The 23,645-nt window shown below is 39.7% G+C and overlaps 2 protein-coding genes across 3 annotated transcripts; one reads left to right on the forward strand and one right to left on the reverse strand.

The window, feature by feature from the left end:
- The first annotated feature begins 15 nt into the window (after nucleotides 1-15).
- On the forward strand, nucleotides 16-19,975 carry LOC124162819 (apoptosis inhibitor 5). Of its 2 annotated transcripts, none has more exons than XM_046539481.1 (10): nucleotides 16-256; nucleotides 346-507; nucleotides 1,362-1,527; nucleotides 1,611-1,771; nucleotides 1,967-2,173; nucleotides 3,125-3,322; nucleotides 15,104-15,273; nucleotides 15,357-15,579; nucleotides 15,695-15,836; nucleotides 18,172-19,975. In XM_046539481.1, exons 1-10 carry the CDS (start codon nucleotides 182-184, stop codon nucleotides 18,258-18,260), a joined length of 1,593 nt encoding a protein of 530 aa, XP_046395437.1. In that variant the 5' UTR covers nucleotides 16-181; the 3' UTR covers nucleotides 18,261-19,975. The 2 variants fall into 2 exon arrangements, with proteins under 2 accessions (XP_046395437.1, XP_046395438.1); XM_046539482.1 differs by having other exon boundaries at nucleotides 15,698-15,836.
- On the reverse strand, nucleotides 9,453-12,893 carry LOC124162820 (tigger transposable element-derived protein 6-like). The gene is made up of 2 exons (XM_046539483.1): nucleotides 11,090-12,893; nucleotides 9,453-10,980 (listed from the first exon to the last, which is right to left on the reverse strand). Exon 2 carries the CDS (start codon nucleotides 10,974-10,976, stop codon nucleotides 9,474-9,476), a length of 1,503 nt encoding a protein of 500 aa, XP_046395439.1. The 5' UTR covers nucleotides 10,977-10,980; nucleotides 11,090-12,893; the 3' UTR covers nucleotides 9,453-9,473.
- Nucleotides 19,976-23,645: the final 3,670 nt, after the last annotated feature.

Raw genomic sequence — 23,645 nt, forward strand, 5'->3', positions numbered from 1 at the left:
TCCGTTGGAACTGGAGAAGTCGGCGCCATTGTATTTAATGCAAGTTTCCAAGCGTGTGAGGAAGTAATTCTGTGGAGCGTGGTTAGATAAACTGTAGTATTTGGTGGATATAGAGACTGCTACAGGAAATTATAGTAGAAATTATTTGAATTAGGTCTTTTTAGGCTCTCAAATTTCAACAATGTCTTCCGACAATATTGAAAAATTGTACAAGAATTTCGGTATATTGGCTGACGCCAAAGACAAGATCGGAGAGGTATGTTTTCTTTGCTGTTTGTACTTTTTGCTATTCCTCTGCTGTGGACATTTCTTGGTGTTTATATTTATGAAAATCTTTTATTTCAGCATGAAAAGGAGTATTTAGAAATATTAACTGCCGTGAAAGGATCGGATAAGGAGAAAAGATTAGCATCTCAGTTTATAGCCCGGTTTTTCAAGCATTTTCCTGAACTGTCGGCTCAAGCAATTGAAGCTCAGCTCGATCTTTGTGAAGATGAAGATGTTTCTGTAAGTACTCCGGGAGAATTTTCCGTTTCTATTATCTGAAATTAACGGGTATAAATTCTACACGACAAGGAAAAACTTATTTCCACTCTCGTTCCAATTTTCTGTATTTAATTCATTTCTGAACGTAAAGATCCTTTCCTGCATTCATGACCGAACCTTTTATTAATTTGCATTGATTTATGATGCAGTTATTATTATACTATCATAATGCAACCCTTTCCCTTTAATAGCCTTTAGCTTCAAGAATATCCTAGCGTACGTTACCTACTCTCGTTAATGATTCCTATGTATTTGTTATTCAATAAGAGCAGAATATATGCTGCTACGCGTGCTTGCATATTTTTAATCATTGTTCGTTACCGTATTGTCGTGCCGTTTTCGTTTTCTACGCCCTCGTGCCATTCTGCAGTGTAGTAAGTTTTCTATAGTTTCTTCGTATTCTCTTATATTAATGATGTCCAGTCGGCTTTATTTCAGGCTCACGATCCTTATATGTTTCATTTACTTACGTATGAAAGAAATGTACATTTCTTGATACATGTGTATCCACTTTCTTCAGCCGTTACTATTAGTTGGTGAAAGGCTTTATGGCGTACCTCAATATTTTTCTCTCTCCTTGTCTTCGTGATGTGGCAATGACCAGTGTCTGTTTGTACTCGAAGCATACATATAGACATTAATTTTTCCCTGCCCGTTCCGTAAACGTTTTTAAATCTTTAATACATAATGACTTCTAGAATATAAGGTCCTTGATCGAATTTGAATTGACCTTCTCAATGTACCCCCTATGTCATTTTAGCTTCCTGCTCAAGGGAGTTGTTTTAATTAATTGCCATGCTTATTTATTATTACAGATTCGTAAACAGGCTATCAAGGATTTGCCGAATCTTTGTAAAGATATGAAGGAGTACACTCAAAAAATTGCTGATATCCTTGCTCAATTGTTGCAAGCAGAAGATCCTACTGAACTCAGTGTTGTACATAATTCTTTGATGTCAATTTTCAAGATAGATGCAAAGAGTAAGTGTTGCAACTATAGAATTAGTTTCTAATAATTTTCTTGAAAATCGAATCCATGCTAAAACTTTAATCTTATTGAGCAGGTGCCCTGGTGGGTATATTTTCTCAAGTTCTAACTGGTGAGGATGTGGTCCGTGAAAGGTGTCTCAAATTTCTCAGCACAAAGTTTAAGGTTTTATCCTCTGAGATTATGACAAAGGAAGCAGAAGACTATTTAATTGCTGAGTGCAAGAAAGTTTTGCAGGTAAGCACCAAAACTAACTCAATTAAGGTCTGATAATTCATTGATCTTTTGCTGTGTATTTTTTGGGATTTTAACGTTCTGTCAGTTTTATTTGGATTGCATTCTTGTGCAGAATGCTTTTTTAGGCCAATGTGTTGGTTAGAATGTGGTGGTCTTTCATGACTTACCGAAGCAATGTCAACTTGTTTTTTATAGGATGTGACTGCTGATGAATTCCGCCAGATTATGGAAATTCTTGGAATGACGCGGCTTGGGAAGACATCTTCTGGTCAGCAAGAGTTGGTGAACTTGATTGCTGAACAGGCCGAGCTTGAAAGGGAATCCTTCAATCCTACTGATGCAGATGGAGAAAATGTTGAAAGGCTGTTGCTATGCCTGAGATATGCCTTGCCATATTTTTCGGTTAGTATTTATTTTGCCAGAAATGTTGAATATTTACAGGGTTCCCACTCAACCGTGAAAACCTTGAAACCGTGAATAAGCCGTGAATTTCATCTACTGTGAAAAAACCTGGAAATAGCCGTGAAATTTGTCGTAAAACCTTAAAAAACCTCTCAAACTTGATTTTAGATCTACGATTGACGGATCAAAAGAAAAATAGGACAGTCACTCGCAGATACTGATACACACATTAATCTGCACACGTATATTCGAAGTGCAAATATTGGTCCGTGTGTCATGACGATGCACAGACCTTAAGGCTGTGATTCGACGACCTTTAACCAAAGCGATCATTAACCCTGGCGAGAAATCGCACACCTCTTCACTTCCCTTTCACCCTCCGTTCCCCACTCACAACCTTTAGCCGGCCCAAAATTTTGCTAACGATTGGCGACGTCATAATAGCACTTTCATTGCTGCGTTTTGCATTCCCGGTGTTTATTGCGTTTGCTTTATTTTTAGTTAACGTGCGGCCAGTGATTTTTATGTGATCAATATTTCTTCCTAAAATGGCTTATCGACACTGTGCATTTGACACAATTTAGGCCGTGAAAACCTGGAAAAAACCGTGAATTTTATAATTTAGTTAGAATGGAATCCCTGATATTTATTTATTTACTTTAAAGAAATGTGCAGTGCGTATTCATGTAATAGACCCCTAAGGCCTTGAACGCAATGCTAGTTTAAGAGAAAGTTCTGGCATGGTTGAATAGTTTATTGGAGATTAAATATCCTCTCACCAGTCTTTCATAAAAGGTGCCCAGTTAAAAAATTCAAAAGGAGTCAAAATTTTCTTACTATATTCTGTCATGCTGTTTTCATGGCTTAGTGTATGGCTGTTGTTTACTTTGCTGCGCCAATTTTATAGTTGCAAGGTAATTGTTTATTTTATGTGTAACATTTGTATTTCAGGCACAAGTAGATTCTTCACAGTTTGTGTCCTACGTGTGTGAGCATGTTCTTCCAGTGCTCTCTGAAATTCCTGCTGGTGAAGATGAAGGCAATGACCCGCAGTTGGAAATACTTAAGCTCCTAGCGGAGCTGTGTTCACATTGCAATACAATTGAAAATCCAGAATCTAAGGTCGAAAAGATCTTCAAGAGGCTTGTGGTAAGTGTCCATTAGTCTAAGGCAGTGGTTCCCAAAGTGGGTTCCACCGTCCCCTGGGGGGGCGAAAAGTGACAAGGGGGCGGCAGGGGGGTGCCGAAGGGTCTAGATCAATGGTAAAATGTTAACTTTCATCACTGAAGTCCGAATATTTTTTTATTTTCGAGAATTTATCCAAGATTGTGGCAAAGGCAAACATTGGTCCTAGTTTTGAGATGATATTGAAATAAACAATTAGAATGAAACAAGAGTTACTACTGAGTTATATTCAAGATAGTTAAGAGAGGCAAATTTTGGCTTTCATCTTCTGGCGCGCACATTGTATCTTCCGTATTTTAATAAAGTTATCCAAGATAGCGAAGAGTGAAAAAAAAAGCTGATCGGAATTTATGCGTTGCAATTCTGTAAAGTATCTTAAACAACGGTCAAAAGAATGCGATCGAAGTACGTGGCTCTAGATTTCATATCTTTGAGAGTGTAAATATTGGGAAATTGAGTTATTTTACGAAATTCAGCATTAGCATTTTTGGCAATTCGCCGCGAGTTAGGGTTGGCCGAAACACACCACAATGAAGGTTTTGGTTAATAATGATGATTCTAATTGGTTTATTCAGTGGAAGTCTCTGATTGACCATCAATCGCTACGTATATTAAATTACTCGCTGCGCTCCGCGCGCTCGTTAAGGGGCTCCGCCCCTTGAAAACCCCGGTTCCGGCTTCGCCGTCTACTTTTGTGGTCATTCGAAGACTTTTGAAGTTCGAATAATTACACCTCAGCTAGGGGCCGGCTTCGCCGGCCAGGGGGTGGGGAGGCACCCCACTCATTCCTTGGAACGGCTTCGCCGTTCCTCGCTGAGGGCGGCTTCGCCGCCCAGGGGTTGAGTGTGCCCCACCCCGCTTAATACTCGTCTAAGGTCGCCATAGCCGCCCAGAGGGCGAAGGCATTTCGGAACTGTTTCACCGTTTTTCGTTTGAGGGGCGGCTTTGCCGCCCAGAGATGGGGGGAGTCCACAGCGGCTGCGCCGCTTGAGCATCCGAAAAATGGAGTAGCGAAAAATACCCGAAAAGTCTACTTATATGCAAATTTTAATTTTTAGGGGGTTTCGGGGGGGTTAAAGATGACGATACCATATGGTCACATTCATTTACTGTCATACCTAACAGTAGTGTGCCCTATGACATCCATATTTCAGGAGTAATACAAAAAAAAGGAAACCAGTCCCCGAAAAAAGTGAGTAGTGCCCGCCATTTTTATTTTTTCGCGGTTAAATCCATTAAATCATTTATTAGATGTTAATGTTTTCTGAAAGACAATGCATAGTTGTATGTAACTACAAAGTTTGAAAGAAATCAGTCGGGTAAAAATTGACAAAACCTTGTGTTAATCTTTTGGAAATCGTAATTTTCGGTGATTTTCGGAATACTTTAATTTGTTTCTGAGTAACCAAGCACGATGAAAGATAATTGTTACCTACATTTCGTAGATGATGTTATGAGCATATATAATAATCATTTTCGTTACCCAACACCTTAAATTAAGTCGAGGGGAGGGGAAAGTTTGAAATTTTATTCGAAAAATCAATTTTTGGACGCCATTTTGGCTGTAATTTTCTCAAATGAAAACTAATAAATTTACCTAATTACGTGCCTTCGTTCATCAGCTTTCAAAAAATGCATTAACGACTCGTGTGGCACGCACGATTCACGTGCAGTAAAATAAAAACCGAAAGACGGTCCCCGGAAAAAGCCCGAATTCGGCCATTTTGTCGTCCTAGCGACGACACGTGGCGGAAACTTCCTGTTTTCGGATTTTTCCTCCGGATCATTTCGGGTTCCCCGCACGCGTGCCAAATTTCAGCTCTCCAGCAATTCTAGAAGTGGTCGGGAATTTGTATCCATGAGTGAGTCAGTCACCACAAGGGCTGTATATAGATGGGATTCATATGAAAATGAAAATTTAACTGGAAAAATTGGTTATTGAGAGGTGAATTTCATTCGATCGTGCCAAAATTTCATTTTGTTGATCGGGAGTTTTCGTAAAAGAGTTCGTTCGTTGAGGTTTCTCACTACTGTGTTTACATAGACAATTGGCCGGACCAATAGCATTTGTTTGTTAAGCGGAATTCATTAAGGTGAGGTTTTACTGTAATTGAAAAAATTATTTTCATCAGCATATAGTTCAGTAAATGTGGTCACTAAAGCAGGTTTTAATGTTCTTTGTGCCACAATAGGGGCTCCCAAAACCTCCTTTGACCGGCACTTTTCTTCTGTGTTTTCTAACCTGGTATACAGCATGAATTGATCTTGGCTGAGTGACATACCTCTACCTTGGCAGGCTACACACGGCTAGCATTGTGCCTATGTGAATAACGTCCGCACCTATGTGAACAATGGCGACCACTCTCCATCCCACGCACACGTAGCGCGGACCACAGGCCGTCCGCGTCCTTGTGAAACGGGCCTTATCCGAAAATTTGATGTAGTTCGTCAACTTGCCTAAAATGGCGCTGCATGCACTAAACAACTACAGTCTTCTACGTTATTTCTAGTCAACTGCAAACGACGTGCATTGGACAATGTATGGCGCAAAATTCAAAGTATTCGAGGTGTTCGAGATCATTCTTTAGGCATAATTATTCGAGATCTCACCTGTCAAATACTTTCTAGTATCAGAGGTATTCGAGTATTCGTGGATACTATTCGCACACCTCTAGTTTTGTTCCTTAGAGATACTGCATCGTAAATTTAATCATTGACTCATGTATGGTACACTCGTACCAAAAAGCAAAAATGTAAGTTCATTCAAATTCATAATCTTCCATCCAAACAGGCAAATTCAAAAATGTTTCCTCGCAAACATGTGGTTATCAATCAAACCAGTGAGTGCTTCTGAACCTACTTTTTCAGTTCTATTCAGAGGTCTTAATTTTACGCCAACTCCTAGATGCATTCCTTTCGTGGAATTTATTGGTGGAGTGTAACAAACTGTTCGGAAACTTCCCAGGGATTTGGCGGAGGTGATGAGAGACAAAATTTCTATTATTTTAAAGATTGCTGTAGTTCCATAGTCAAACATTTCGAGGGAAGAGCTTTCTATGCTTCAATCTCATCGAGAAAACAAATTAGTCACGGTCTTAAGTGCAGATAAGGAAAATGCCTCTGTTCCAGTGAAAACTTCTGAATACCAACAAAAAAATTGGAGAAATCCTTAAATATCAGACATACCGAAAGTTGAATGGTGATCCTACGGACTCAATCACAAGGAAGACCATATCCTTAATTAAAAAGACAGGCGTTTAGGAAGGAGTAGCCAAAATTATCTGTCCTAATGCTCCGGCTCTTCCAAGACTGCATGGACTGCCCAAAATACGCAAGGAAGGTGTTCCTCTACGACCTATTTTGAGTGCCATTGAATCTCCTACGTATATCTTGGATAAATACTGGTATTTTGTCTCCATTTGTAGGTGGTTATGAACACTACAAAATAAAAAACTCATCGCATTTTGTGGGGATTGGGGAAAAGCTTGAGTCACAGCGTCTTTCGGAAACCCACACTGACAGATGTGTGCCTCAATGGCCGTAGTCACCTTCATCCCTCTCAATGCGAGCTGTTCTTCCCTCTCTGATACATCATGCAAGAGCAATTTCCAACGTGGATAGTCTTCCTGATCTCAAGAATACCTTCTGGCATAATGGGAATGGAGAGCAGCGAATCTCGTTGACCTTCCAAAACTCCTCTGAAACAACGAAGATCTCGGATATGAAGAAGGACCAACCAAAACCAACAGCCAGGGCCTTTGTGTCCAATGTTTTTGTGATATCAGGCAAAATTTCTTGGGTTTTGAGGAGGTATAACATCAAAGTCATCCATCAACGTATGTCAAGTTTAAGAGACCGCCTCATTTGTGTGAATGATTGGATTGGCCTTATGACTCCAGGAGTTTATAAAATCCCTTGTGAGTGTGGTGATGTCTGTGTGGGAGAGGCTGGGCAAGTAATATCCACTAGACTCAAAGAACACCGAAGGCAGTACAATGCAGAAAAGTTGGCAGATCCGTTGTACCAAAAACTAGAAATCTAAATCATAGTACATACATATTATGACTTACAGGACATGCCGAGACTCATGTTTTATCTGAAACTGTGGTTTAGTGGGACACATTATATGCAGTTGTTGCTGTATTATCATAAGCTACTACAGTAAAACCTCCGTACAACGAATTTGAGGGGACCGGGAAAATCATGACTTCGCTGTAGAGGGTTTCGTTGTATAGGGGTAACGAGCGGGTTGCGTCTTCGCAGGGGCACAAAGTGTTCCGTGTGCTTTACGATGCAAGTCGAGTAAATTTATCAATCTTGCTTCATTCGCCATTAAAACCTTCCCTAGAGTGATGATAAACAATTTTTTTTTAAATTAATGTCAAAGGATCACGTCTTAAAGAGTGATCCATAATTTTCCTGAGTATCTAGTCGGCATTATTCTTTGAGTGTAATAATTGAAGTCGATATCAAATGGCAGTTTTGTGCAGCAAATTTGCCTGAAAGAGCAATATTGCCCAAAGACTTACGAAATAAAGTGCATTGTTGGCATCCTATTGAAATTCCGGTAAATATCTATGTTCGTGACCGGTATGTACTAATATCTATAAACGACGATGGAAGTTAGGTGGGGCGTGTTAGTTACCACGAGTAAAATCGTGGAAGTCGGCAATCGAAGTAACAATGGCAATCTCAGATGATAATGCATTCAGTATGACCGATACTCCTCTCAGGTATAACTTAATAGAAGCTGGACACGATCAGTATTCCGCTGGTACACCCATTCCTCGGTGCCAAAACGCAGTACTATCCTCGAGTAAGCCAGGATAATATTTGAATCCACGCTTTGTCGCCTTTCATCCAGTGTTTAGGAGAGACTAAAAATCTCCATACGGTTTCAACTTTAGCCCGAGAACCAAGTCCGAGACTTATACGCCCGAGTTACCTAAGGAGGGGGTGGTAAAAAGGTAGGGAAAAGGAGGGGGTCGTCGCGACAAAGGAGCCCGCCGACGCCCTCGGGAGAGGATAGAATGGGAAGGTAAGGAAGGAAATCCCGGAACCGTCTTCAGTCATACGCTCAGCGAAACCAAGCTTACGCAATTACTTTACCCACTGATAGACAAAAAACAACAACTAAGTATTCCCCGAGTATAAGGACAGTTGGAATCGCTGGGAATTCATCCAGTTCACCTCTTCATACTTATTGTTAGTCAATTTTAAGCGAGGTTTGTGGTTTTTAAGTCCTTTACCGAACGTATCTCTCGTATGTGCCATTTGCAGGCCATAACTATTAAACTGGGATAATTAGTCACTAAAGCACTATCTAACCAATTCAATACGACTTACGTTAGCAGAGAATAAAAACACGTGAAAGAACCTGATCCCACTCTTTTTCGCGTCTTTTATGACACTTGAAGGACTTCAGCCCAAACCAGGCGAAGATCGATAATCTGAAAACTCTAGTTGCACTGGTAATATTTCATGCTAACAATTTGGAATGGAGATGTTTCCAGTTGGACACAGCAAGAAGTCTAACCCCACGCACGCACTGAAATGAGGAGGAAAGGAGTGGATTTACAACTAACCACTCCCAAACATTTCATACCAAAATGTCTATTATTCAATAACATTTCCCCTCTGAAAGGAAGAAGAACTACGCACTTAGGCGACTTTCTCTACAATGCTGCTGTTATCTCCCCTCCCCTTCCACGTTTCTTCGGGGAGCCATCCCTCTCCTCAGTGATTCCCCTTCCCCTAACCAAAATCTCATGCGTCTCCGACAGTGCGTGACCCTGTGGTCTGCCGCTCTTCAAGTAACCCAACTTATTTGACACACACGCAGAAGGAGGACAAAATTCATGTATTAGTAATCTGCCTTTCGATTTATCTCTCCTTCACTTACCTCCTCACAAATATAAATACAACATCGTCTACTGTCCTCGCTGTATATACAGACAGCTCTCTTGAGACTTACCTCAGCCGAAACATTCCATATTCTTTTCAAATGAGTACATTTTAGGAAGTTTAAACAAATTTCGAAAAAAATGGGTTTAAATAATATTTTTAATAAATAAGAGACGGTATCTGTTTTTAAGTTTTTTAATCCAAAATTATTCTATTTAAAATAGTTTTGCAAAGTTGTCTGCCTCATCCTTTTTCTCATTTCTTTACTGGCTGCTTGCTCAACCTGCCGCAGAATTTTCAAATTTTCTATTCCATCTTCTGAAGTAATAAAAACTCGCTCCAAAACATCTACTGCGTCCACCACTTCCTTCCAACTGGGGCGCACTACGCAATTGCTGGACTCTTCTCTCTCTTCATCGCTCACATCCTGCGTCTCTGTGATTATTTCAGGATCCTCATTCTTGCCAAAAACAGCGAGATCATCATCAATGTTTGCAAAGTCTTCGAAAGATACCCCTTCAATGTTTAGCAATTGTGCGACTTCGCCCCATTCCTCCCTCTCCTCCGGCTGTGGGTCGTCTTGGACGTCCATCTCTCCGGGAAAGCCTGCCCTCCTGAAGCAATTCGTGATTGCGCTCTTCTCTACTCCATCCCATGCAACACAGAGACGCTGAATGGCTTGCAGGATGTTCCACTTCAGTGACTTGATGTCTTCCGTGTTTCCTATTCTAGGTAGAAGATATTCAACCAGCTGCCTTCTATATGCCCTCTTCACGAGGGAAATAATCCCCTGATCGAGTGGTTGCACTTTGCTCGTGCAATTAGGGGGAAAATGTACGACTTTCACGTTTCTCAGTTTCATATCTGATGTTTTGTGAGCGGTGCAGCCGTCAAGGAAAAGAAGAATTTTTCTATTTTTACCCCCCATGACTGCGTCAAGTGATGCGAGCCACTCTCTAAATAAAATTGCCGTCATCCACGCACTTTTGTTATTCCCATAACGGCATGGCAATTTTTTAACATGCTTGAAGCACCTCGGACTAGCAAATTTACCAATCACGAAAGGCTTCAACTTTTCTGACCCGTCACTGTTAGTGCAGAAAAGAACGGTCAATCTTTCTTTACTTCGTTTGCCCCCATGGCAAATTTCTCCCTTGGTAGCTAACGTGGAGTCCGGAAGGAGATTATAGAAGAAGCCAGACTCATCGGCGTTAAAAATGTCTTTGGGATCATACCCAGCCACCAAGGAAGGCAAATTTTTCTTCCACTCCTCCACCACGGCCACGTCGACTGCTGCTTCCTCCCCACATACCCTGAGAGTCGTCAAATTCCACCGACGCTTAAATCTTGAGAGCCATCCATTAGAGGCGTGGAAATCATCTATCCCTAATTTTAGGGCTATTGTTTTCGCCCGGTCCTGTAGGATGGACCCAGATAACGGGATATTGGCACTTCTCACTTCCGTAAACCACTCAAATACTTTCCTGTCTAATTCGTCATTTTTGCATGACCGAGACCTCTTCCTTTCCGGACCAAATTTCTCAATACCATTTCCCATCTTGTGCCTGTTGGCAATAATTGTGGAAAGTGTGGATGCCGGAATGTTAAATCTCTCCGCAATTGCCGTTTTTTTCTCTCCAGTGTCGACCGATTCCAAAATTTGCAACTTCGTTTCAATGGAGAGTTGTCGGCGTTTTTTGGTGGTATTGGCCATTTTACTGTAAAGGAATAATTATAATAATAAGGAAGGAATAAAAATAACCGAAAAATACTCAATTTATAGAAAAATTAAGAAAGAATAATCTCAAAATATTTTCCAGTTCGTACCGTAGAAGCAAGTCCTGTTGTCACAATCAACTCGTGCAGCCGTTTCCACAGGTAATGACTAAAGCAGACTAGGACAGACTATTCCTATATTTTCTCAGCTCCTAATAATCAGTAAAGCGAACAGGGAATGAGTTCCAGACTTCAATTGTCCTCGCACACAGGAAAGATATTCGAGTCTGAAGAGTCGCATCTTTGTTACTACTGAATCCATTGCGATGAAGATAAAATAAGTTGAAGACTAGCCAAATTTTTTATATCATCAGTGATTCCTCGATAGATAAAAAATATTTGGTTTTGAGCAAAACGTAAAAGATGTCAAGTAACGTAAAAGATAAATTCTTTTACGTTACTTGACATTGCTTAGCGATACCATCAGGTATGTACCATGCATGAAAATTTGGTTGGTCGGAGTTAGTGACTGGTCAAGTGGGGAACGGGTGCGCTGGAGGGACGTGGCGGGTTGGAAGGGGGGACGGGAAGAGGAAAGGTATGATGTGATAGGCAAGGCACCTCAGGCCATTCGTCATACCATGTCACTAGGAGAAAGGGTAGGGTAAAGGTACGGAGAGGTTTATTGCCAAAGGTGATGGGAATTTACGGAAGGGAATAGGATAAAGCGCTAGAACGTAATAATTAGCCGTGAAAGTGGAGCTGCAGTTTTTGAGTACCAATATTTTGTTATCAAAAACGTAGTTAAAATGCTATATCTTGAAGGATCACTGATAATTTTATTCAAAATTGTGAAATAAATTGCCTTTAATTATTATACAATTGCAACAGATGAATTACTTTACGAGATGCAATACTTCAAAACATCAGTGATTTTAAAGGGCAAAATAATTTCATGACGTAATAGAAAAATTGGTAGAGAATCATCAAATAAAATGCTTTCAGTCTTACCTGTCTTCCGCAACGTATTCGCCCAATCCGTGTCACAAGTATTAAATTTCTTGGCGATCGGCGTGGAATCCAAATCAGCTTCGAAATTCTTCCTGTTGGACCAGATCCCCGTCGAATTATGGGCGTTCCATAAACACAATGAAGATGGTATCCTCACGCAATCGAGCAAATATATGTACGATCTCGAGCAAACGCACCACTTGCAGGTTAACAGACTACATCCATCAAGGAAAAGACGGTTATATATATATATATTTGGTGGAGGGGATTCTCCAGATTTTCCTCTGGGATGGGGACAGAGTAGACAAAAATTTGCGCTCATTGGTTGAACACCAACCAATGAAGTTTTGAATACTTCGCCATAGTAAACATACATTGTCAACTCCGACAATAAGAAAAAGTAGGTACAAATAAAGCCAATGCTTCGCTCCCCGTTAGCTGAGAAGGGTGATAGAGGAGTGGATGAGTAATCAGTAGTTATCTTAGTTGACTATGGCCTTCACCGAGCAAGATCACATTACGTAGAAATCTTCTCAGGTTACCTTTCTGTACTGGGTTACAGCTGGCCGGCTGCCACTGTTACGCCCCCGCCCCTCTCGGTCCATTAGTCATCCGACCCGCTCTCACCCTCCAGCTACCTGGGGGGGAGGGGGAGAAAAAGGCAACTCCCCTCCCAACTTCGCTCGCAACAACTCCGAAGAGATATTTGATACGTAGAAAAAGGCAACTCCCCTCCCAACTTCGCTGGCAACAACTCCGAAGAGACATTTGATACGTACTTTCGGAACAGGGGTCGCAGAGTGAGTTGATACGAGACAAGCAGATGGTGGCGAGCCAGTTCTACATAGTATGACTTATCGGGGCCGTGTTACACTCTCACGCGTTTAGAAAATATGCATGTAAATCCAAGGGCTCGTTTGAGCTTGCGCCTTTTCCGATGTTGCCGTCGATACTATCTTCATTGCCTTAGCAGACACGTCAACGGCACCCTCCGCTGTAGTTCTACTTCCTGCTTATTACGTAAATATCTAAGGAAAAATTATAAAATGTAAAATACTGCGTTTATTCTCAATAATTCGTTCTAGAGGGGCACTTTTCCTGTTTTGGGCCCAAGTGTGGACTTCGTTGTACGGAGTTTTCGTAGTTAGAGAGGTTCGTTACGCGAGGTTTTTTTGCGTGCATTAACCATTGGAAGGAACCGGGACCGGGCCATTAACTTCGAAATAGAGGGGTTTTCTTAAAATTTCGTTGTATAGGGGTTCGTTGTATAGAGGTTTCACTGTATTAACCCTAAGGTCTCAGGAGCAAATGAGAGCTCTTGAGGCATTGCGATAACAGATCACTTAGCAGCGGAAGATTCAATAAAGTTATGCTTTATAAAGCAAAATTCTTTGTGGCGTTATCATATGAATATATTGGCTTTGTGATCACATCAGTGAGGTAGGTGGATGAAAATTTTATCATTTATTTGCCTGGTTTGTAGTGCTACGAACACTTAACCAGGCCCATTCCCTGGTGTCTTTCAGAGATAGATTTGTGAACTTGTAGGGCATGAATGTCACTCAGCATAGTCAGTTGCATTTTCACAAGGTTTATGGTGACCTAAGCACTACAGTCGACTCACATTAATATAAACAACCTTATTACAAAGTTCTCATTTTTACAAAGCAAAAGTTTTGGTCTCAGCGAAAAGGAAAACCCAATCAATAGTAAAAGAAACGTTATTACGAAATGATGAGCCCCAGTCCCAGTCATGGCAGTTGCAAAAGGAACTTAACTGCGAAGTTCCATGGATGAACAACAGTCATTGAGGTGGATATACACTACACTACTACGTTATTGTGCTATGTTTAAGTTCTATTAGTGTGCATTGCCCAAGAGCGTCAATGATGGTTCTTTCTTCAGTATCCAGGCAACATCATTTCATTCCTGAGACCAACACATTACTGCTCGTATATTTGCCGTACAGCAATTCCTCTCCTTACGAACTCAGAGATACGAACATTGCAAACGTGCCAGAAATTTCAAATTTGGCACCTATGTAGTTGGTTGGTACGACACAGTGAGGCATAGAGAACTCGCGCTTTGGGCACAGTCTGAACAAAGTATCAATTAATCCATTGTAAAGTTGGGAACAGTTCAGCATTTTTCCTGTTGGTACTTTCCGCAGATGGCAAATTTTTTTTAGGCTCCAGTTGCGTCACACATGCAGATAGATCATGAGTTAATGCAAAATTTTAATGCAGCACTGCATTCTGGAATAAAACAAAGTTATTTTATTCTATGATAATTGTTTTCTTAGGATCGCTTTTCAAGCAGATGACTTCAATGTCAAACCAAAATACTAGAAGATATCATTTAAGTCTTAAATCACAAAAAATTCTAGAGAGTGCCATTGATGCTTAATTTCATATGGAAACCATTGTATTTTGAAGAGAAACTATTGTCATTTCAGATCCATCTTTTGTCAGTTTGATCTCCATCAACCTATACCTGGTAGATGTGATTGTTTTACAGTTTAATAACAGTTACATATTATTTAGTTTTTCATAAATGATGTATCATGTTAGTGCGTAGGTTTCCGCGGCGATGGTTTGATCTCTGCATTTCTCCAGGGTTTTCTTCCGCCTCAGATTGTTGGTTGACGTCAACCAACAATCTGACGCGGAAGAAAACCCTGGAGAAATGCAGAGATCAATGATATATCATGATTGAGGAAGTGCTGGGATTAATGAGGAATGACATCCGATTTCAGCCATATTCTTTTATTGATAAAAATCAAACTAAATGCTTGTTTCTTTAAAATATTGGTACATAATTGCATATATCATACACATAGCTCTAAAGCAGCGCAACTACGAGCTTCAGGTTTTCGGTTCCATAAGCTTCGTAATAACAAGAGTCCACTTATAGCAGCAAAAGTAAAGAAACTGAACAGTGGTCAAAGTTCCTTTGCAGTGAATGATTGTAGGGAATCTCTTGTTTTTCTCATTTCCTCCTATATTATTGTGTGTCTATATACGTGCATTATGAACTTTTATTTAGGTTATAGAATGAAATTGTGTGGTTTGAGTGTGCCAAGTAGTGACAATTTTTGTGCCTATACATTTTCAGTCTAACATGCCCTTACCGCCTGACGATGCTGAGGGTGTCAATGGGACTACTGAGCCACCACTGGAGTTCTCTCAGGTAGAATGCCTCATGTATTCATTTCATCGTTTAGCCCGGCATTGCCCTGAATTCCTAACTAGCAACCCAGACCAGCTGAAAGATTTCCGTTTTCGGTAAGTCTGTTATAATAATTTTGCTATCAGTTCTGCTGCATGTCCCAAAAACATTATACCCATACTCTATATTTCACTTACAGTCTCCAGTACTTTGCCCGTGGAATCCAAGGTTACATAAAAAAACTTCGCGAGGCTTTGCAAGGGAAACAAGGCGACGAGCTGAAGACAGATGAAAATAGAATTAAGGTTGTAGCTCTGAAAACTACGTCAAATATTAACATATTAATCAAGGATCTGTTTCATAGCCCCCCAAGTTACAAAAGTGTCATTAGCCTTTCCTGGAAACCAACACTTCCAGTCAGTGTAAGTATGCATTTAAAACTGTTATGTCGATATTTATGTTCTGCTTGAAGCATTGAATGAATTATTGCTTATGTTTTTTTTAATTTTGGTGTCACACCATTGGAACTGTTTACAGCAGAAGAGCAATCCATCTCCTGGTCAGAAAAGACACACTCCCATAACCTTTGGAGATTCACAAAATTCAAAGCACCTGAAAAGTGAGCGAGAAATATACCAACCACCAAGTGGAAAGTACAGCAACAAAGTCTCAAGCTACAGTAAGTTTCCTTTCCAATGCTTTCTAGTTTTTACTTATCATTTGCGTGATATCATTGTGAGTCGATAAATGGTGTAGAACTATAGAAGTGAATTCAATAGCTACCAAATAAAATATACGAGTATCTTGATATGACCATATCTGCATTAGAAACCTGTGGCAGCAAGGTCTGTGTATATGAATTTAATGTATCACTCATTCAGTGGTTCCACCGAATAGTTGTTCTGTGTATGAGTTGTAGCTCCCCCTGGATTAGGCCACTATCATGAGAATTTCTTATCCCTTTGTAAGGTTCACTGTTATTTAATTATGGGCACGACCCGGGTTTCGTAACTTGGTTACATTGTCAGGTTTTTATTACTTTATTTCCAATATGGAGAGTTTCACAAAGTAAAGCCTGAAGTTATCAGTTAGATTTTCTTATCCCTATTTAACTTCATCTTACATTCTTGTCAGACAACTATTGCTTATTTGTATTTCATTTACCTTTATACAGACAATGTTATCACACCTTCATGATTGTGTCATTCGAATTTTGCACCATCAGGGAAACGAATTGTGAAGTGATGTCATGTCGGAACTTCATGTTCTCATATTTTCCTCTCTGAAAAACAAGTTGTATCTCACATACATTGCAAGTGTTTGTCCATTAACTTCTCCATTCATTGATGCCCCTTACCAGCCTCTTCTCATGATGCCGTCAAGAAAGAGATTGCTGGAGTTTTTCAAGTTGTAAAATGCTTTTTAGGATTGAAAGAAGATAGTTCAAGCCGCTATTTAGCTGCATGCTTGCATCATTTTATATTTTATTTTCATTATTAGGAAAACTTCCATGCAATGATTTGGACTCTACTGGTGAAATGGAGGCTTCAATTCGAGGAGGTTAGGCACGCGAATGTGCTTTGTACCTATGTTTTAACAGGATGAGCATAGAATGCTCGTGAATGAAAGACAGGTCGCTGGACTCCTGTTGGGACATTTTTGAAGAAATAAGTTTTTTCTGACAATGAATGGCATGTTTACAATTCCCTGCTAAATGTATTAAAACTTTGTGAGAGCGTATCTTTTAGGAATCATTGCAAAAAAAACATACCTAGCCGAAATTCCTTGTCTCTTCAATATGCCGTTCTTGTAGTCTTGCTGTGGAATAGCATCAGTGTCATGAGTGTTATATTGTAATAGTTAACCGTCGGTCACCCGGATGAAGACCGTGATAACCATCCATAAGCAATAAATCACCTTCTTGACTAGTTGCCACAAAGGACGATTTACGAAAAGATTTATTTTAATAAAATAAAATGCGGGGGATTCCTGTTTGGAGTTTATCTTGTGGTGAAGAGATCCTGAGCTGAAATAGGGCGAGTGCCGACTCGGCGGCAGGTGAGGGTGGGGAAACAGGCTTCGTAGGGACACCAAAGAATAAAAAGGACCTTTCATTCAACAACCTATCAAAAACATATTCAAGATTCAAGAATACCTTACATGCAATTTTACCCTGATGAGTGAAAATGATGCGGTTAGTGATGAGTAGATGAATGCTGAATTGGTCATGTAATTTGCAATTTAACTTACGATATTTAAAAAAAAAATATTTAAATAGAAACCAAAATTCATGCTGTTAAGCGGACTCATCTCAATTACTACACTTAGTTACACATTCAACATTTGGGAGTTAGTAAAGTCGGTCCCTACAACACATCTAACTGATTGCTTCTTGCTAATGCTGATTAATTCTGAACATAAATTATAATGAGGTTGAAGACAAATCAATGAGGCGTCGGTGCAGTATTCAAGCCGCCTTAACAGTTACGTATTGTTCGGGACGGGGCCATTGTTCGGGGTGTTATGAAACTGGGGTCAGGGCAATATAAGGTTACGTGACCTGGATGATTCCTTCCTTGGTGCCGTGGTTTGGGCTGGATGCAGACTTGTCTATTTGGTGCGGTGTCCTTCTTTCGTGAAAACTGCTATTATTTCTGTGGCCTGGCTGCCCCTAAAACCTTCCTGGCGACCACTTCAGGATGTCGTAGCTTGTCGTATGGTCCGGCTTGCCTCGTCTTTCTCCGCACGCCAACTGGTCTCGTCTCTTCAATTCTCTTACTTGCTCGTACGTCCTCTCAAGCAACCACACTCTTAATCATCAGTATAAGACATGGTCTCAGGCATTACTTTGTGGAACTGCTTCATAATAAAATAAATTACTTTGTAGCACGACCCGGGTTTCTACATCTTATGCTATTATTAGGATAGGATCAATAGGATCCTGATGACTTCATTTTGTTGTATCTAAGTCATTTATGTTGTTACTGAACTGTCTTGTAATTTTTTATTTACAGCTCCGCGAAGGGGGCGTGGGAGAGGAGGTCCTCGGGGAGGATTCAGTTCCCGTGGAAACAGAGGCTGGAGGAGAGGATATCGAGACTGAATGCTTCATGCCGGTAGTGGTCTCCCTGGGGAGACTGATCAGATACTTGAACATTTGATGCGCTGAGGGAGTTTTATATGGTAGCTTTGTTGCCATTAGGAAGATTTACCTGGTATCCAACAAATTGTTAATATGTTGGACAAAAATTCTTCTGTGAACAATCTAAAAGACATGTGTGTTTGCGTGTGTGTTCAGCCTAGAGTCACCAGTTTGTGAATGCAGTGTCCTGATGTTCTTCATGAAAATATCCTGAGAAAATCCTTCAGTCATCCCAATACACCCAAGACCAGTGTGTGTCATTATATTTGCTCTATATTTCTCCAGTTTCTGTTGTAAATTGAACCTTACTTACAAAATCCAATGCAATGTCAAGATTACAAATAATTAATGTGGAAAATTATAAACAAATTAATTGTTTTGACCATCCCTTGTTAAAAAGAGTTTGTTCAGTTTCGATGGAATTTTTATTTTCAAACTACACAAAATTTGGCAATGTTCATTTGTAGACATTCAGAATTGTCACTGGGCAGTATCATAATGCTGTTGTAGCCCAAATTAGCATTTCAGGGGGGTCTGAAAAACAAATTATTTGGGGTTACCAGAAGATTAGTTTGTCCTTTGGATTTGGGGGAGGGCTGGGAAGTAAATCCGAAAGGATAAATTGCATGTTCATTTAGTTTTAATAGTGCATGTGTCACAAAGTGAGCAAATTTAGTGCATGAAATCTTTTTCTTCCTTCCCAATGTCATGTCATGATATAACTCCTTTTATGATTGACCCTTTCCATTTATAGGTAGTGTCTTAATTCCTGTTGTCTTCAACTAGTAATGAGTGTAACTAATAATTTTTCAATTTTAAACAGATGACTCGTGCATTACATGGCAGCAAATTTCACTGCTTAAATTATATATATTTGTTAGTGTTTAATATCAGCTTTCAGTACTTGGATGGAGGCTGCAGACAACAAAGTAATATACAAATTGTTTCAGGAATTACTTCTTGCAGTTGATTTATGGTCTTTGTGAATGCTTTCCCATGCAGATTGCCATAGCAAATTTTCAGTCTCTTACAGAGATGCCAATCCTTAGGGCCCACCCATGATGGAGCAATAAGGTAAGTATTTGCACATACTTGTTGCTTTTATCTTTTTTTCAGTGTACCTGAACTGAAGATTCCATTGATAATCTTTACTTTGACTCAGGAAATGCTGAACATTCTCCCCTGCTTATTCTTCTTTTGTATTGATGAGTTTCATTGTATTCTCATGTGCATGCATACTTGATTTCTCATTTCAACAAGACCAGAGTTGGTATCGGTAAGTTCACAAAATGTGTTTGTGGTAGCTCTTTGTGCTTTTGGCATTTGATGTGCATGTTCATACTAGGTCTTGGTATGGATTAAGATTTCTTTTTAGGTGTATTACAGTAACAAAAAGTTTCCATGCATTATTTCATGGTATTATTACATCATTCCTTTCCCTGTCTTTTTTGAAGTCCACCACTAAGAAACAATTTGCAGACTTAGTGTTTTGCTTTAGTTAAACTCAAATGAATGGGCATAATATCTTCTGCAATATAAAATGGTGTGTAAAATGCCTGTTATATGTTTGACATAATTGATTATCAGTATGGAATACCCTGCAGACACTTAGTATATGTGTTTATATTGTTAATAATACCTTTTTGTAATTAAATAAAAGGTTCAAATAATTTATATATTTTTTGTTTAGGCTCTTTATAAATACAGTTATAATCTTCCTTCTCATTTTTATATGTAGATTCAACTAATACATGGCGTTTATAAACTTAGCATGGTAGATTTCACTGTGGTTACCACTACTTGGCGAAACTCCATTTAAAATAATATTGAAGCAATAGGCTTTGTGATTTTTGTAGATTTTGTAATAAGCAAACCCAGGATTATCAGGCTGATAATGACTGTAGAGCAGTTGATCAACCCTGACAGGCTGTCGGTTATTAAAAGTTTGTGAAACGACACAAAACTGATAAATTTCAATTGCATGGTAGCTCAATGATATTATGGTAAATGCCTCCCATGTGTATGCATATACAGTGGAACTTAGTTATAACGTCATCAAAGGGACCAGAAGATTTTTAACGTTATATGTATCCGAGTGACACTATAAAAAAAGCAGCCTTAAATCTGAGTGAAAGGACAAAGTAAAGACGCAAATGTTCTGCTATATACAACACTGTTCATTGGAATCAACTCGTACATTGGAATATGTATAATAAAAAAACATTAATAAAAAAATGATATTCACAATTAAATATTTTATAGCCTAATAAAAATCTTACTTTTCTGTCGAAAAAAATCTGTGATCTTTTGAACGGTCCTTTCAGAAATAAAAATTCTCTCCGCTGTGCAACAAACATCTTGAAGCGCGCTGAGTGCAATAGGAATTTTGCCTCTACGGCATTGCTTATACCATTTCAGCAACGCCTCATCCACATCACTATGTATGCACTTTCTTATTTTTTAACGTTTTCTCTGTCTTCCATAAACGTGGTTAAAATTTAGTCTTTTAAAGTTGAATCTACTGTAGAATTTACCAGACCAAACTCAGGACACACTTCAGCGATTTTTCTTCCACTTTCCATCGCTCTGATCACCCGCACTTTTTCCTTGATAGGAAGCACATTCCGTTTGACACCACAACTTGACATTGCACAAACAAAACACAACTAACGACGTGTAAAACAACTGTCAACATACGCAATGCTCACGCGGAGGTAGGTAGTGATGTGACTGATGATTTACCATAACTAACGAAACGAACAATACAGTGTGCCTGTGTCAGTAACCTTGTAGAATGTAGGGGTGGGAAGGGATAAGACCCAGGTATGCGGGACAGCCCCCCACTCCCTCCAGACACCAATTAAACAAGAGTTGCATCCCGTCACCAGCTCAAAGTCCACCTTGTGACCTGTTTTTGCTTTTGATGTTTCGATATACGGTTTCTATGAACTTTGGGACATAATACAATCACACTACCACTATTGCAACCTAAGAATCGCAAAATGTTTGATGCTATACCAGAGCGTCGCAATATTTGTTGACGATATAAACGGGTTTTCGTGTAACATAAAATGTTCAATTTTGGCTGGTCTGTATAAAATTTGACATTAAACCCGAGTTGACGTTACAGCCGATGCCGTTATAATCAAGTTCCACTGTATAAGAAATTCAATTGCCTCTGCATATGTAAACTACTGTTTACATCAGGGAATCCTGCTCCAGCCAATCGTTTACAGAGCACCTCTCCTGCAGACAGTTATCTTTGAGATTGCTTTTTAGGCTGTGACAATGAGAAAGGGATAGATGATGTACAGTAGATCAAGAAACTGAGTACAATATCATTCGAAGATGCACTGTTTTTTGACAGACTATTTTAGGAGCGACTAGGTACCATTAATCACCAATGAATCGTTAATGACGAGGGTTTTTCCTTAAAGTCAAGGACAGCTGTGAGTTTGATGAGATACTGTTTCAGTCATAACTATCACCTCTAACTTCGAAAAGACGACAAGCATGAGTGAAATATGTCTACTTTCTTATTGCATGAGGAAGGTGATGGTGCCTTTTTTTGGTGAGTATCGGATATTTTAAATGAATTAGAAATTTAAATTGCTGCAAAAGCTTTAATTTTTGAAACTCTTCGTTTTGGACTGATCAAGATTGGTGCCTTGATTTGCAGGGAAGGAGCACGTAACATGAGGGACCCAACAGTCTCTTGAGTGGGAAGCAAAACTTCCAGGAGAAAAATCTCCAAAAGAGTGAGGTCGCGTCGCAAATTGAGACAAGTTAATTGTGAATAATGCTATTTAAACCTCCATGAGGTTCTTTGAACACATTGGAGGAAAAATCTTCACAACAATTCAGAGTCAAAGTAATGAACCGGCAAGGGCATTTACAGGATAAATATGGAAGTTAAGTTGGGGTAAGAGCAGATGGTTTTATGAAGATTTTTCCATCAATGCATCACTATTAACCCTTCCACTGCTGTTCAATCTCCGAAAACCTTCTCCTCACACGCGGCAAAAAGGTTAAAATACGTTTCGTTGGTCCATGGAGCAGGTACTTCCAGGATGGGCGTGGTACACTCTTGTAAGGTCGCAAATCCGGGACACTTCCCTCGACGAGCTCACCCTCGCTGGCCCGTCTCTTGGACCCTCCGAGTGGGGGGGGCCTCCCTCCTGAAAAGTGACCGCTCTGACGGCAATTTTGAAAATCAACCAATCAATCCGATTATCAATAAATGATTGTTTGAATCGCACTCCTGCCAATCAAGAAATCAAATACATCTTTGAACCGTGTTTCTGCGATGAAAAATAACGATTTTTTAACTTTGCTAAAAATGTGGCTGCAGACCACTGGAAATTGGCCATTTTAGCAAAGTTAACAAAATCGTTATTTCTCATCGCAGAAACACGGTTCAAAGACGTATTTGATTTCTTGATTGGCAGGAGTGCGATGGAAACAATCATTTTTTGATGATCGGATTGATTGATAGATTTTCATAGAATGCAGTCAGAGCGGTCACTTTTGAGGATGGAGTCTCCCCGCTCGGAGGTTCGAAGAGAGGGGCTGGTGAGGGTGAGCTCGTCGAGGAAAGGGTCCTGGATTAGGGACCCTTCAATCAAAGTGCTTCGGCGAAAGTGCATGACCGGGAGGAAGAAAAATCACGCTCACAGCATTGAAAGGGTTAACTTATCCTGACAATGCTGCTTTGGTGCTCATTCTCCCAGCAGTTTAGCCTGTTTGTGTGAGTGAGGTTTGTGGTTTCCCTGTTAAGAGGCTGTGGTAAATCCCTGCGGTCACTTACTACTCTGCCAACCAAGGCTGTAATCTTGGTTGGTGCACAATGACTATTTTCAAACAACTTTCGGTTTATTCATGTTTTAATTTCTTAAGGCATTCCAGCTCAAATACCTAATTTCAATTAAAAACAAGACCAAATCAGGATTGCTTTACATATTGCTCAAAGACCCATTCTGGAGCAATGGTTTTATTAGCTTTCATGTAGTTCGGAAGATGTCTCCATTCTCTATCAGTTTTTTGCTGTCTTCTAATAGAAAATCCTTAAGAGTTTTTGGATGCCATGCTGTGATGGTGCTGTTTTTTTCCATTAATGATTGCTGGTGACACCAATGCAGACTCCTTCCTGGGCATTTATGTAAGTTCATTTCATTTTTTGAAAATCTGCAAACCTTGCTTCTACCTTCATAACCTTGAATAAATTCAATGAGAAACTGCGTAGATAGTGGCTTTTTGGTTTTTGCCCAATTTTAATTCTTCATACATAAGGTAACTGAAGTAGCTACCATGTAAAATCATGTGATACTTCAATGGATATACATATGG

This window comes from Ischnura elegans, chromosome 7, assembly GCF_921293095.1.
Source record: "Ischnura elegans chromosome 7, ioIscEleg1.1, whole genome shotgun sequence".
In the NCBI taxonomy this organism is placed as follows: domain Eukaryota; kingdom Metazoa; phylum Arthropoda; class Insecta; order Odonata; family Coenagrionidae; genus Ischnura; species Ischnura elegans.